At 50.6% G+C, this 15,533-nt stretch overlaps 1 protein-coding gene across 1 annotated transcript in view; it reads left to right on the forward strand.

The window, feature by feature from the left end:
• The first annotated feature begins 262 nt into the window (after positions 1-262).
• Positions 263-15,533, forward strand: part of VAV2 (vav guanine nucleotide exchange factor 2) — a 133,490-nt gene continuing 118,219 nt past the window's right edge. Inside the window, exon 1 of the mRNA XM_083875701.1 lies at positions 263-520. Coding sequence (XP_083731827.1) covers positions 317-520 — 204 coding nt within the window. The 5' untranslated portion in view covers positions 263-316. The remainder of the gene's footprint in view (positions 521-15,533) is intronic.

A 15,533-nucleotide genomic window follows, 5' to 3' on the forward strand; every position in this document is an offset into this window, starting at 1 on the left:
GCGCCTAACCCCGGCCCAGGCGGTGGGGCCGCAGCGGGGGCAGGGGCAGGGGCAGCCCTCCGCCGGAAAACTCCGCGCCGCCCTCCTTCCTCCTCCTCCTCCTCTTCCTCCTCCTCCTCCTCCTCCTCCTCCTCCTCCGCTGGCAGCCCCGGCGCGGGCGATGCTCTCGGGGCCGGCGGGCGGCGATGGAGCGGGGCGGTAACGCGGAGCCGCCGAGCGCTGCGGCCCCCGGGGCGGCTGCCCGCGGCCCCTGAGCGCCCGCAGGAGGAGGAGGAGGAGGGAGAGGAAGGCCGGGGGGACCCTGCACACCGCGGCCATGGAGGAGTGGCGGCAGTGCGGCCGCTGGCTCATCGACTGCAAAGTTTTGCCCCCGAACCACCGGGTGGTCTGGCCCTCGGCCGTGGTGTTCGACCTGGCGCAGGCGCTGCGGGACGGGGTCCTGCTGTGCCAGCTGCTCCACAACCTCTCCCCCGGCTCCATCGACCTCAAGGACATCAACTTCAGGCCGCAGATGTCCCAGGTAGGAGGGGAGCGATGGATGGACGGGGCGCTCGAGTGGGGAACCCCCAGGAGCAGCCGGATCCCGGTGCTCCCGCACAACTCGGGGATGGAATGGGATGGGATGGGATGGGATGGGATGGGATGGGATGGGATGGGATGGGTGTGAGACCCTCTATTTGGGGGGGATGGGGTGAGTGTCAGACCCTCTGTTTGGGGGGGATGGGGTGAGTGTCAGACCCTCTGTTTGGGGGGGATGGGGTGAGTGTCAGACCCTCTGTTTGGGGGGGATGGGGTGAGTGTCAGACCCTCTGTTTGGGGGGGATGGGTGAGTGTCAGACCCTCTGTTTGGGGGGGATGGGGTGAGTGTCAGACCCTCTGTTTCACCCCCCGATGCCCGGCAGCCCCTCCCAGGCTTTATCCCCCCGTTTCTCGCCGGTCCAGCGCCGGGGGAGCCGCATGGGAAAGGCTGCGGGGCGGGGAGAGAACAGCCCGGCGAGGAGGGGAAACATCCCCCTTGTGTTTATAGTTCTGGCGAAACAAAAGCAAATTAACGGAGGCTACGAGGAGGAGATGGGATTATTCGGGGCTTTCATGGAGGCGCTGGTTGGTCTGGGATGTGCGGGAGGAGCGGGCGCCGGGACCAAACTTTGGCTGGGAAGACTGAAAGCAAAATAAATGAATAAATTTATGAAAACACAGGAACTTGTGGTGCTGTGGCGGGCAGGGAGCGAGGCCAGCGCTGTGCCCCAGCCCCAGTGCTGCATCCCCCGGGGTGGGGGGTGATGGGGGCTCATGTCAGGGACCCCAATCGCATCCCGACCCCCCTGCCCTGTCCTCTGCCCCGCTCTCATCCTGCCTTTGGGTGCTTGAAAAGGACTCCATCCTCGGAAATGTTTCCAGTTCCTGGTTGGTTTGATGGAAGGAGGCTTAAACAAACGGGGAAAAAAAAAAAAAAAAAAAAAAAAAAAAAAAAAAAAAAAAAAAAAAAAAGTAAAATCAGCTCAGGTTGTTTTGGGTCTAAATGTTTTTTTTTGCGAGCTGAGCTGCAGGTATTTGCATGGGGATCGGGAAGTGAAATCGATTAGGAACAAACCGAACTGGGGGGTTGTGCCCTGCCCGCCGGCAGCCCCATGTGTTGACAAGCTCATTTCAGAGTGTCGCCTTTTATTTTGGAACAACAGGTTCTAGCGGTGAAATCCAAGGGAAACTTTCTGTGTTTAACTTCGCCCGAAGCCTTCAAGGATAAATAACTCCCATGCCCACACGAGCTGTGTTGTGAAAGCAAACCCCTCTCCCTTTTTCCGCCGGAGTTTCCTTCCAGGGCAATGCTTTGTTGTTTTTTTTTCTTTTTTTTTTTTTTTCTTTTTTTTTCCCAGCTGTTTGTCTCCTTCACCCAGCAAGACACAACCATGTGTGCTGAGGTGGCTGAGCACACCCAGGAGCTCCCAAATTTGGAGCCCCTCTTTAGGGGACAGCACAGGGCACTTTGCTGTGAGGATGTCCTTGATCCTGCACAGCACCGGAATGGGAATCCCCAGCCCTGGGGTGAAAGCAGCCCGGGATAAATAACCCGTCCTGATGCCTCTTCCTGGGCTGGAACAATGCTGGGAGATTTCCTCTTGGCTCCCCAGCCTAGGAACTGATCAAACTGTTTTCCGCTCAGGCTGATGTTTCCAAATATAAACCGCCGTGCAGGAGCTGTGGATGGGCAGGGCTGGAGCTGCCCTAGAACGTGCTGAGAATGGCACACGGTGTTTTGGGGGTTTTTTGGGTTTTCTAAAGGAAATACTGTACTCCTACAAAGCTAATTTTGGTGCTGTGGGGAGTCCAGAGTGGGTTTAAAGAAGTGGCACTTGGGGATGCGGTTGGGTGGCGGATTTTTCTGTGTTATGGGTTTGATCTTAGAGGGCTTTTCCAACCTAAACTCTGGTTCTGTGGGATCTGTGATCCGGGGAGGATCCTGGGGTGGTTTGGCGAGGAGGCTCCTGCTGTCCTTGCTGGTTGCAGGGGAGAGTTTATGGCCCTGCTGTCTCTAATAAAATTGCTTTGTGCTTCTCCCACCTGGCTGCTCTCACAGCTTTAGGGGATGTGTGATGGGGCTGGTGGGGATGGCTTTGGTGGCCCTCTCTGAAAATCAGCTCATTAGAGGGGAGCAGCACAGAGCTGAGCCTGCAGGACCTGCAGAGCATCACCAGAGTGGGAGTGGATGCTCTGGGGAGCCTCAGCCAGGATGGGACCCAAACCACTCAGGAGCCATGCTTTGTATTTGGTGCTCTTTTGGTAATCCCTGGCTTTGGGAATTTGGCTTCTCCCAGGGTGGTTAAAGGTGGTTAAACCTTCTGCTGCACTGGCAGCCCAGGGATGAAGGGGCTGAGTCCAGGCACAGAGGGGACAAACTCCCCTGGGATGCCCCAGCCCTGCTGTGGCTCTGGGGGAGCAGTTCAGTGTCTCCAGGCCAAATTCCAGCGGGATAATGTAGGAATCCATCTCTGGGATGTGCTCAGACACGGGGCAGAGATGCACCAGGCAGAGCGCGCCCAGGAATTTCAGAGGTGGTTTTTGATGCTAAATGCACATTTTGCCTGGCTGGCTGGACTGGCTAACCAGCTGTCTGCCTCGCTAGAGAGCTCCTGTTGTTATTAATCAGGTAAAATGCCAGGGGACACGACACTTGTGCTAGACTTGAAACACCCAGCGACGCTTGTCATCCCCCTTTCCCGCTGAATTAACTGGGGCTGTGCAGGTGTGTGATGAGAAACAGATTTTTGCCGGGGGTGAGCAGCGTTTCAAAGGCCAGAGGTGAAATCACAGCTCTGTGGAGGAACTTTGAGATCCAGGCACTTGCGTGGTTTTTTTTTTTAATCCCTTTCCACGCTGATTTGTTTTTCCTGGGAGGTGAGGTTGAAGCTTTGGCAGCACAGGGAGGCTGCAGGGACTGGTGCTCCTGCTGTGGAGAGATGGGCTGGTGTCCCTGTCCTCCCAAAAACTCCCCAGCCTCACAAAGCCTCCCTGTGCTTGTACAGCAGAGAGGCCAGACTGGCCTCGCAGCAGGAGTTCAATACATGATACTTAATTAAATAAATGAGGCAAATCACCCTGTTAGGTTGCAGTCTGAAGTTTGCTTTATTTTCATGTCCAGAGACCCCAAATCTGGTGTTTGGTGGGTGCCTGGGAGGATGGGATGACCCAAAGAACTTCCAGAGTGGCCAAGAAAATAAACAGGAAAAACAATCTTGAATCCCAGCTCTCCTCTGAGAGTCGCTGGACGTGAGGCCAGTTTGGATGAGCCTGGAGTAAAAAAACTTCATTTCTGCTTGTTGCTTTTACTGCAGAGGCTGTTTCTGGAGAGCTGGAAGTGGCCTGAGGGTGATTGCCCTGGCTGCTGATTGATCATTTTATGTCTGTTACTGTGATTGGATTTTTGGGGGAGTCAGTCAGGGTGATTTTCCAAAGGACATTTGGATTTGTTAAATGGGAGCAGAGCAGGAGCCCTCTGGTTTGCATTCCCTGTCCCCCCTGCCCCAGAGCCCCACTCCTCTCCCCATTCCCCTTCCCAACTCCAGTCATCTGACACTCTGTGCTCCAGCCGCTCTTGTGAGTGAGATGGAGACCTCTCAGTTTTGCATTTTCATCAGTAATTAGGTTTGAATCTTAATTCTGTTAAGTGTCTGGTCAAATACAAATTAAATGACTCTCCCCTGGTGTTTCAGCATAAAAAAATATGTGCAATAAAACACCTGCATGTTTGGGTGAGGTCAATATTTGCTGCTGTGAGCTTTCTGAGGTTTTCTTTCTTCTTTTATTATTTTTTTGGCGTTTGTCTTAGATAAAATTAATCCTTCCTGACAGGGCCTTGGATGTGTTTGGAGGTTGGTAGGGAAGGCTGCAGGAGCAGAGACCTCGTGGGGGGCTGCACCGGCTGTGCCAGACACCTTTGCAAGTGTTGGAGCTGAGCAGGAATTATCCAGGAAAACTGGGGGGATCTGGGAGTTTCCTGCTGAGTTCCAAATCCCTGCCCCTCCTCTGCTGGTTCAGCCCACCAAAATCCACCCAGGGCTACCAAAACCATGAGGATCCCCAAAAAACCCCACCAAAAAGCCCATCAAAATCTGCCCCAGGAGGCTGGAGGTGCCCGTGTGGCTGAGCTCAGCCTGGTGGGGATGCTGTGAAGGGCAGTTCTGCTCCCAGTCTGTGCAGCTGAAGGAAAATGGGTTAATTTGAGGGAGAATTAAATGGATTAATTGAGAAAGAAGTAACAACCCCCCCAAAGCCTGCCCCAAACCCCTGAGCACCTCTCTGTGTGTTAAGGGAGGTGGGAATTGGTACCTGCACAAAGCTGTTGTGATGTGATTTAACATTAAGAGTCCCACAGACATCACCCTGCAGTCAGCCCTCCTCAGAGGCTGCACTGGACACTGCTGAATATCTTCATATATATCATATATTTAATATAATATATAGTATATATGATATATATATAATGGATAATGCATGATGCGTAATATATTATCTAATGTTATATATAATATAGACAATATAATATAAATTATATAATTATATTATCGATTATTATATAATAGACAATATAGACAATATAGCTATTATATTGTATAAAATATAATATAGATAATATAGATAATCTACAGATAATCTAGTATATTATATATAACATAATAGACTATATATATTATATATTAATATATATCAATTATATATTGACATATAATATATAATATAATAATATAATATCTTTTCCCTGCTCCAAAACCTCCTGGATTCTGGAAGGGAAGCAGCCACAGAGTGAACACCCTGATGTGTGCACAGACTCCACGTTAGCAGTAATGACCAGCCCATTAAGGATTCCTATTTTGAAGCATATTGCCATCTCCCCAGAGGGAAACCCAGCCCTCCCTGCAGCTCCCGGAGGTTTGGTGGGGGCCCCGGGGGCTGGTGAGAGGCAGCAAAGGTAATTGGAGGGATGGCTGGGGCTGCCCACTGCTCTGCTCTGCTCCTGTGGAGGCACCAGGCAGACAAAGTGCCTGCCAGGATTGATGGCTGCACCGCCCCACACCCGACTGAGCTGTCAGATGTTTCCCTGCCTGTTGTTTTTTTCTCTTCATTTGCCATCAAAATCCTGTTTATTGCTGGGGCAGGCGCTGGTTTCGCTGTCACACCTGGCAGCAGGTGGCTTGGAGCCTCCCCCCAGGTCCAGGGAGGGATGGAGGCAAGGCTGGGGTGGTTTTGGTGCAGGTGATTATTCATGGAGCTTTAGGGATTTTGAACATTGTCACTTTGAAGGTTTTACAGCTACAAGGCTTGTAATTACTTCCATATGTCATGATAGTAGTTAAATATAATTCAGTATTATCAGGGTGGGTTCTTTGAGCAAGATCTGTGTAGTCACTCTGATTTACCCTGCTCAGCTCCTCTGGCTTTTTTTTTTTTTTATTTATTCTCTGCTTTTTGAAACTGAATTCTGTTCCAAAAAAAAAAAAAAAAAAAAGGGCTGTAAAAAATGGCCTCATTACATATCCCTGTTTACTGTGTCTCACTGACTTCCCGTTTGGATGTGCTGAGCCTCACAAAAGGGAAAAAAAGGTGCTCTGTGTGTCCAGCTCCTTGCAAAACAGGAGCTGCTCCCACTCTTCCTGCCCAGCCCTGCTCTGGGTGCCAAGCAGAGCCCTAATACCTTCTGTCAGCAGAGTCAGGACCCTCCTCGTGGCCGTCTGAGGTTGAAGGCTCCAACTGAACCTGCAGCTGGAGGCTCATAAATATTCTGGTGGGGCAGGAGAAGGTGGAGAGTGTTGGATGGATGCTGAGGGCTGTGCTGAGTAGCCTGAAAAGCAGTGAAAACTTTTTATTATTTTTCCTTTTTGCCCTTGAATCATGGATGAGAGCTAAATACCTGCATTAAACACCTACCAGCAACGGGCTCTGAAATGAATAGATGCCTTTAAAAACACAAAGCCAAAAAAACAAAAAAACCCCAAAAAACCCCAAAAAAACCCAAAAAAACCCAAAAAAACCCAAAAAAACCCCAAAAAACCAAAAAAACAAAAAACCAAAAAAAAAAAAAAAAAAAAAAAAAAAAAAAAAAGGAAAAATTGGTCATTTTTCAAGCTGGGACTAGACTTGGTGCTGATGAGCTGTAAAAAATTCTTGGCTGGTCCATCCTGCCCGAGGGTGATCCGGGGTGCTGTGGCGGGGCTGGGTCACCCCAGGGAGCAGCAGGGAGGTTTTTTTGTCTCTGGATCTGAGCAGGAGCAGTTGGGTGGAATTAGGGAAATCAGGGAATTCGGGGTGGGTTGTGTGGGGTGGGATCAGCCCCACCTCGGTGGGATGGGAGCCACCACCCCGAGCTGTGGGAGCCCCCAGACCCTTTTCCTTCAGCTCATCTGGAGCCAGAAGGGACCTGATTTTTGGCCCGGGACAGAAATGTTGCTTCAGACTGACCCGAGGGCAAATTTTTGATCCATTTCTTTGTAGTTTCTTAAAGAGACAAAGTCTCTTCCCAGCATTGGAGCTGCTTCCCTTCTCCACTTGACTCCCCCCAAGCTGTGCTGGGAAATGGATCGAATGTGCTCATCCCAAAAATCCCAACAGCCTGGGCTGGGGCTTTCTGGGACAGAGCTGGGCTGGGAGGATGAGGATCCCATTGATTTGGGGTGCAGGGCTCTGAGGTGCCTGTGTTGGGCTGGAGAGGACTCATGGAGGGGTGATGGAGGATGGTAAATGCAATGAGCTTGGGGAATGAAGACTCTTCTTTGATTCTTAAAGCATGGATCCATCTCTTTGAGCTGTGCAGCATTTTTTTAAAAATAGATTCTTATTTCCTCACACCACTCTCACCATCACTTTGCTCCTTTGGACTCCCAGTGATCTCCAAACAATCTCGTGGCTGCTTTTTCAGTTTCTCAGAGCTCTTCTCCCACCCCAAGGCTTGCTCAGTGCCCATCAGGGTGACCCTGTCCTGCTCCTGCTGAGTCCATCTGTCTGCCCAGCTGTCCCTGCAGCATCCCCACAGCCCTGGGGCTGCTGCTGAGTGCTGGCCCTGCTGCCAGCCTGCAGTGTCACCCCCAGTTCTCCTGGCAGGAGGAGCCCCAGGGGTGGAATTTGGGCTCAGGGTGACTCTTGTGTTACCCAGCAGCCCCCCAGGTTCACCTGCCACTGTGTGCTGCTGGTTCTAAACCTCAGTGCTGCTGTTACAGGAGGGGAAGGACCTTCCTTCTCAGGGCAACTTCATCACAGGCTGCCTTGGACAACTTCAAGCTCTGCCCTGATGAAAATACTTTTGTATCTCCCCTTCAAGAAAACCACTTTTGTATCTCCTCCTCAAGAAAAAACTCCTGGAGAAAGGTCTGCTTCTAATCAAAGTGACTTTTCCTCCCTGCTTTGTGTTTTCTTTGGTTGCAGCTCAGGGCTCTGCTTCACCCCATGTACAACTCTGCCCTCCACCCTCTGGAGCCTCCCAGATATGCAGGGGATGGACAGGCAGGGCTGGGCTCTCCTTCCTGGCTGTTTGGTGCAGGTGGAGGTTACAAACGGAGTCACAGAATTTATCTGTGCTGCTCTGCAGGTGTCTCATACCTGGGGTTTGTGACTCTGCTGAGCCTCCTGTGGCTGTGATTTGCTTTTTCCCCTGCACATTTTGTACTCCTGGGAGTGTTTGGGATCCTGGACTAGCCCACCCCTGGAGTGTAGTCCTTGTTAACAGTCAGGTTTGGCTAAGGGTGCCCTGAGCTGGAAGGGTTTTTAGGGTTTATATCTGTGATGGCACTGTCTGAGTCCCCTCCTCCTGTGTCAGAGGGTGTTTGTGCTCTACCTAAAGCCGTCCACAGTGGCAGGAATTGTAAAAATAACAGATGGACCAGTTTGCTGGTCTGTGGAGGCTCTGGGAAAACATGTTATTCTCAGGAAGGTCACATCAGATTTCCCAGCCTTATCTAACAAGTCCTGCAGAGCAAATTTTTGGACACCTCTTTGGATCTTTCTGGACACTTTTTGGGTCCTTTTTCTGGAGTCCCCCAGCAGTGTTTTGACTCTGATGTCAGAGCTGCCAGCCTTTCCTGCCCCAGGACAAAGGATGTGCCTCCCCTCGTCCCTCCTCTGCCCAGCACCCGTGTCTCTGAGGAGCTGATGTGGAATCTCTTCCTGTTTTGTAACCCGTGGGCCCATCCTGTCTGGACAGCCAGGATTCTGCTGGAAGAGCCTCCTCTGCCTCCTTGGAAAGCCACCAGCCTGACTCATATCCTGACTCTTGCTCCTCGTGGAGTCAATGGACTCCGTAGCGTTGCCCGTGGTGCAGACCCACCAGAAAATCAGATTTTATTCCCTCTGATGCCTCTGGGCCTCTCAGGATTGGATTTTCCAGGCTTGCTGGACCTGGAAATCATCTCCCATCTCGCACACAGTGCCCTCTCCCAGACCAGGCTTGTAATTATTTACATATGTCATGATAGTAGTTAAATATAATTCAGTATTCAGGTGATGAGGCTGGTCTGGCACAGGGAGATGCTGCCTTTGGATGTGCTGGGAGTGGTTTGTGCCTCTCTGGGCTGTCCCTTGGTGCTCCACCAGGGACCCTGAGCCTGTGCCTGCCCTTGCCTTGGCCCCCAAACCACCAGGATTTGGTAAACGGGGAGAGGGGGAAGGTTAAAAGGTTCCCATAGAGAAAATTTGCTTTTTCTCCTCCAGCATTTGCCTCAACGCTGATGGAGGGGGGGAAGTAAATTGGCTCTTTTGTAGCATTCATATCTTTTGTTGTGTTTTATGGTGGTTTGCAGCTAAATGGAACATCTGGTATTTGAAGGGGGCCGAGGAGGGAGCAGAGGGGGTTTGTGGCTGGGGAAGGGGAGGAGCAGGAGCAGTGATTTGTGTTCAGCACCACAAACACAAGAATTATCTGTGAAATCCACGGGACTCGGGGCACTCAGCAAACAAATGTCGAGCCAGGCTGGGAGCAGGGCCCTCCCTGTGCTCCCTGACCAAACTGGGGCAGCTCCTGCAGCAAAACCCCAGGGCAGGATCTGTATCCTTCTATCTGTCCCTGTGTCCTGTATCTGTCCCTGTGCCCTTGCCCAGCACAGAGACGTTTTTGCTGGTTTTGTTTCCCAGGATGAGTTTTTTTTGTCTCCTCTGGGTTTGTCAGGACTTGGAATTCTCTCAGAGCACTCAGGTTCATGCAGGATAAAGGTTTTTTCCTAAAGCAGAGGGAGGTTGGGCTTTGTGGCAGAAACAGAGAGAATGGGAGACAGATCTGTGATGGGATAAATATGTTTTATCTATAAAATACAGGCTAGAGATAGAGGTGTGAAATATATAAATGTATTTATATGGAAATCAAGTTGTTATTTCTTTAAGAGCTGGAGCGTGTTAAAGGCTGGAAATCCCAGGCTGAGTGGCATGGCCCCAGGACAGGAAATGTGCACAGCACTGGGACAGCCTTGTGTGCACATCCAGCCCCTTTGTGTTTATGGGAAGCACTTTCTCATGTGAGTGATCTGATCTTCCAAGAAAATCACTGGTGAGCCTTGGAGAGGGGAGAAGACAGAAAAAAAAAAAAAAAAAAAAAAAAAAGAAAAAAAAAGAGACTTTTCCTCCCATAGCTGTGGGAGAGTTGAGGCTTTAAACAGAAAATAAACCAGAAAATTTCCTAATAAACCCAGCAGAGGAGTTTATGACTTTTTTTTCCCCCCTCCCTTTATAGATCAGCCTCTATATCTTTATTTTCCTGCTGCTGCTGCTGCAGGGTTTGGGGGCTGTTTTCCTGGAATTGCTGCTGGAGCAGCAGCTGTTCAGCACAGGGTGGCCCTGGGGCACCCTTGGGTGATGCTCCATCTGCAGGGTGTGAATGGCAGAGCCCAGATGGTGGCAGAGCTCTGGATTTTGGGGACAGAGCATTGTTGGGGTGCTGTGGCAGCTCCCAGCTCTGGGGTGATGCTTTCAGGACCAGCTGGGTGGCTGCTCCCAAGGAGATTGGGGAGTGTCTTGTAGAAAAAAACTGAAGTTTTCAAGCTGCAAAATAGACCTAAAAACTTTGTATTGTCAACGGATTGAGGGCACGGATCCAGCCCAGCAGGAACCATCCCAGGAGGAAGGTTGGGAGTGTGGGGCTGCCTGTAAAAAGGTGAATTTTTCAGGGTGAAGTTGCAGGACATGGAGTGTGAGGTTTGCTGAGCTGTCCAGGCTGGTGTGGATGTTCCCAGGGAGGTGTTCCTGCCCCTCCTGTGCCTCCCTCCCCTTGGCTGGTTCCCTGAGCATCTCCCAGCCTTTGTTTGTGGGACCCACTGGGGGTCGAGGAGTGAGCGTGGCTTGAGCACAAATATTTCTGCAGAAAAATCGAGTTTTTGAAGGGCTTTCTGAAATAATGAAAAGTTTAACCCGGGATCTTGCCAGGTGTGAATCACCCCTGAGTGTGTCTCCAGGTTTAGTTTTAGGTTCTTTGAGGCTCCTGGGTGGCACCACAGATTTGCTGCCTCCCTTTAACCCTTTCCTCATCCATCACTTTTGGGCTCTCCAGGGGTTGGGATGTTCACACTGATGGAGCCAAGACACTTCCAAGGGTTTTCCCACCTTTCACTGCTGCCACTCCCTGCAGCTTTGGCCCCTTGGATGATGCAATCTGTGTCCCACTGGTGGGAGCTTCACCTGAGGTGCAGAAAACGTGGTCAGACACCCTGAGCAGCCAAACCTGTTCCTTTGGCCACAGGGGGAGAGGCCACACAAACCTTTTGCTTCTCCCTGGCTGCATTTTCCACCCTCAGCGTGTTCAGGTGCATGTCCCCAAGCTCTCCCTACATGGAGAACACCTAAAATATATATATATATATATATAAAATTTTCTTAGAGGTGACCAAGGTTAGAAGTGAATTTTCCTCCTATTGACAGCTGGGTTATCTGGGGAAGGGTAATGAGGAGGCTTTAATGAAGCTACAGTATCTGCCTCAGAGTGGGGTTTTGGCCAGGTTGTTGCAAGAAGCATTTCTAATTAGGAGAGATTTAATTCCAGATTTTTGTCATCCAACCACCATCCCCCCCCCCGCCCCCTCCCTTCTTAATTATATTTGCTAACGTGTTTAACAGCTTTCCCTTCAGAAAAGAACAATTTATTCAAAGGTCATAAATAGATTCTGGCATTAATTACTCCAGGAGCCACACTGGGCTGCTCTGGAGAGAGCAACTCCGTGGGGAATGCTAAACCTTTCACAGTTGGATTTATCTGGGCTTGGAATGACTTTGTTTGCACACACACCCCATCAAAGACACCTCCAAAAAACCCTCAAAAAACCAAAAAATCAAACTCCAAATAGCTGATTTGTGCTCAGTTGAAAACCCATGGGGGATCTTGTAGCTAATTTCCCTGAGTTTTCAGAGCAAGTAAATCACAGCATCTCCCTTGATCTCTTTAAATTTGGTTTATAAGATTTGGGGGAGTTTTTTTTGTCGATTAGTTTGGGATCTCAGCGTTGCTGTGGGTGGAGCAGGGAGAGCAAAGCCTGGCTGGGACCAGTGGCAGAAGGACAGGGCTGAGCTGTCCCTCCTCCTCCTCCTCACCCCCTCCCAAGCTCAGCCCAGCTTAGGTTAATAGTTTTTGTAACCTCCAGATTTTAGAGTGGCTGCAACATCTGTTCCAAGTGATAATAATGCAGTGCTGAGGGGGAATTAGCATACAGCTGCCAGGGTGGGGGAGAGCCTCTATAGAGAAATAGATGAATTTATTGATGGGAGATGAAGCCTCATTGCGTTTTCATAGTTGCTGGTGATTTTGGCAGCGTGGGCAGAATCTGTTCCTGTGCAGTGGGGAAGGACAGGGCTGGGCTGGGGGACTCTGATGGGATTTGAGGCTCCTTTGTTTTGTCATTTCACCCAAAGCCAGGAGCACTTTTTTGTTGACTTCAGGTCCTTTTGGAAGGCTCAGTCTGCCAGATGAGCCTGGGCTGGGCTGGCTGTGTGTGGGGGAATATTTAATATCTCTGTGAATAACTCTGTTTTCTCGGCCACCTGGTCCAGTGGGTGGCATCCCTACACATTGTGCTCCTGAAAATCCCTTTTTTCCTGCACTTTGGCTCAGCAGGAGCTGCAGGTTTGTGTTGGCACTTCCAGGATGTGCTCCCTGTGCTGGTCCCTCTCCATCCTTCATCACCCTCAGGGATCAGCATCCCCTGAGCAGGTGTCTGACCCAATATTTAACTGAGGTGAAATATTTCTGTGACTCTTCCTTCCCCTGGTGTTTTTGTTGGAGTCCTGTGATGTGTCAGTTTAATTTTTCCTTGAGGGAAGGCAGACAAACTTTGCTTTCCTTGCTTTGGGGAAACGCAGGAGAAGGTGACTGAAGTGTTCTCTGAAGCCTCACAGCCCAGGGTTTAAAATTTATAAACCCAGAACGATGATTGGTGAGGTTCTGGATTCCCTTCCTTGGAAAATAACAACAACAACAAAAAAATAAAAATAAACTGAAGCCAACCCATGTTCAGCTTTGGGCTCCATCAGCAAGAAGTGAGATAATGGAATTATCTGCTTTATGTGGGGACAAAAAATGATCTTAAACACCTGATTTAACTGGATGGGAATGGAAGGAGTGAGGGTAAAACTTCAGGGGGTGGAAAGCAGCCTCAGAAATCCAGAGGGGCAGAGAGGAACTTGCCACAGGTGGGGCTGTCTGTGCATGGATGCTGAACCCCCTGAGCTGGGGCAGAGGGAAGGAATAACCTGTAGGAAGGAATAAAAAGGGAGGAATAAGGAATAAACTGTAGGAAGGAATAAAAAGGGAGGAATAAGGAATAACCTGTAGGAAGGAATAAAAAGGGAGGAATAAGGAATAAGGAATAACCTTTTATTTATTTATTCCTTAGGAAGGAATAAATAAATAATTTTTATTTTTTATTCCTTAGGAAGGAATAAAAAGGAAGGAATAACCCCCTGTAGCCCCCAACTTTTGCAGGGTTTTTTCACAGGAAAATCTGTATTTTTCTGAGCAGACTCAGAAAAAAATCTGGTTTTGCTATGGGTTTTTTTTCCCTCTGATTTAGAGGGTTTTTTTGAGAGACAGCTCTTTTAATAACAGTGTCAGGGTGTGAGGATGCTGTGTGACACAGGCACGGTGTCAGGAGGCTTCTGGCTCCATAGAAACCCGTTATTCACCTGAGCAGGGCTGTCATTACCTGCCTCTGCTGCTGCTGAGGCGGGAGGAGCTGCTCCCACACAAAAAGAGATGTTTAACTTGTCTGTGCTCGAGGTGCCTTAATAACTGCTTGGGTTTGTCTTTGGCACGTTTGAGGATCTCTCCTCCCTCCACCCACTGAGGGTTTCACTCAGGAATTGGATAAAAAATCCTCCTGGCTCTGGCTGCTCATCCCACCCAGAGCTGGCTCAGCTCTTTGGGGTTTGACATTTCCAGGGTCTGTTTGGCTGCAATGGATTTTCCAGCCTGTCCCACCCTGCTCTCCTGAGCTCTGCCATCCTCCCGTGGTGCTCCCTGCAGCCCCACGATAACGGGGATGGAGGAGCCCAGCCCGGGGCTCCTCGTGCTGTCCCTGGGTGGTTTTGGGAAACATCCTGCTGTCTTTGGGGAAAAAAACCCCAAACATCTGTTGGATTTAAAGTTCTGTGGGTTTAAGGCACCTGTAAGATGCAAGGTGTGAAGAGGGTGCTGTGGGCTGCTCCCACACCCTGGTTCTTCAGGAATCTCCTTTAGCAGTGGATGTGAACGCTCCAGAAAGCCACTGTTGCTATTTGTGTTACTTTGGGTTATTTGCATTACTTTTTGGGTTATTTTTGTGTCACTCATGGATTCCTGGGTCCAAGCTCCACTTGGTACCAGGCCCTTTGCAAACACAGGCCCTGCTCCTGGGCAAAGGTTATCCAGATAATTTGGGAATGCAGAGCACCCAGATCTCCTCCTGCCTGAGGAGAACCTTGGGGCAGAGTGGTTTGTTGTCCCTCTGCCCTCCTGGGCCTTGGGGAGAGACAGCTGGGCTGGGTTTTGTAATCAAGTGTTTGCTTTTTGTCAGAAGGACTCAGCTGCTGGGTTAGAGCTGGGTTGTTACTGTCCCTGTTTGTGTGGGGCTGCAGGAAGGGGACAGTAGTGTGAGCTCTTCCTCTCCTCCTCCTCCTCATCCTTCTCCTCATCATCCTTCTCCTCCTCCTCCTCCTGGGATGGTGCTGAGCCCCAGCCTTAGGACATGGATCCTTTTCCAGCTCCAGGAAGCTTGGGACAGTCCCACTGCTGTGTCCCCCACAGCATTCCATGGATTTCCTTCTCCAGGTTTCCAGTGGACAGTCCCAAACCTCCCAGCCTGGAGAGAGGCTGGGGAAGGAGGTTCTGGCTGCTGGGAGGGAGCTGAGCTGGATTTCCCAGCCCTCCAAAGGGTTTGGGGGTCACACTGGTCTGGTGTGAGACCCTGGAGCTCATGGAGGAAATGGGCTGGGTCAGGGGTGGAGTGGTCCAAGGTGAAGCAGGAAATCTGGGGTGCTGTGACTGTCCCTCCTGCCTGGATCTGAGCCAGGGCACCTCTGCTGCTCTCCTGGGAGCTCGGAGTGCTGCTCTCAGGTTGTGGGATCTGCCTGTGGGAGGTGGGGAGGGAGGATTCCATCCTGCTGATTGTGTAACTCTGGAGCCCTTCCCTGAGGAGTCAGAGCTGTGGCTGAGCAGACTCTGGCTGGGCACGGAGCAGCTCGGGAGCTCCATGTGCTGGAGGAGGGACAAAAGTTCAAAAGTTGAGTGTCTGAGTGAGACCAGCAGCTCCATACCAGGGGAGAGCTGACAGGGCTGGAAACCAAACCTGGAGCTGCAGTTACATTTCAGATAGTTGCATCACTTTTACTGGATGTTCCTTGGGTTATTCAGTGCAACGTGAGGAAAGTTTCCTGGGATGGAAGGAGGGGATGGAAGAAGGTATTGGGGTGTGGAGGAGGACTGGAACCTCCATGAAATCCCTTTGGTCCCTCCTGCTGAGCTGGGGAATGATGGACCAGAGGTGTGAGCACAGCCTGGGGTGTGCAGGCTCACAGAGGGCTCTGTCTGGGCCCCCAGC

The sequence above is a fragment of the Zosterops lateralis genome, assembly GCF_965231275.1.
Source record: "Zosterops lateralis genome assembly, chromosome: 20".
Classification (NCBI taxonomy): Eukaryota; Metazoa; Chordata; class Aves; order Passeriformes; family Zosteropidae; genus Zosterops; species Zosterops lateralis.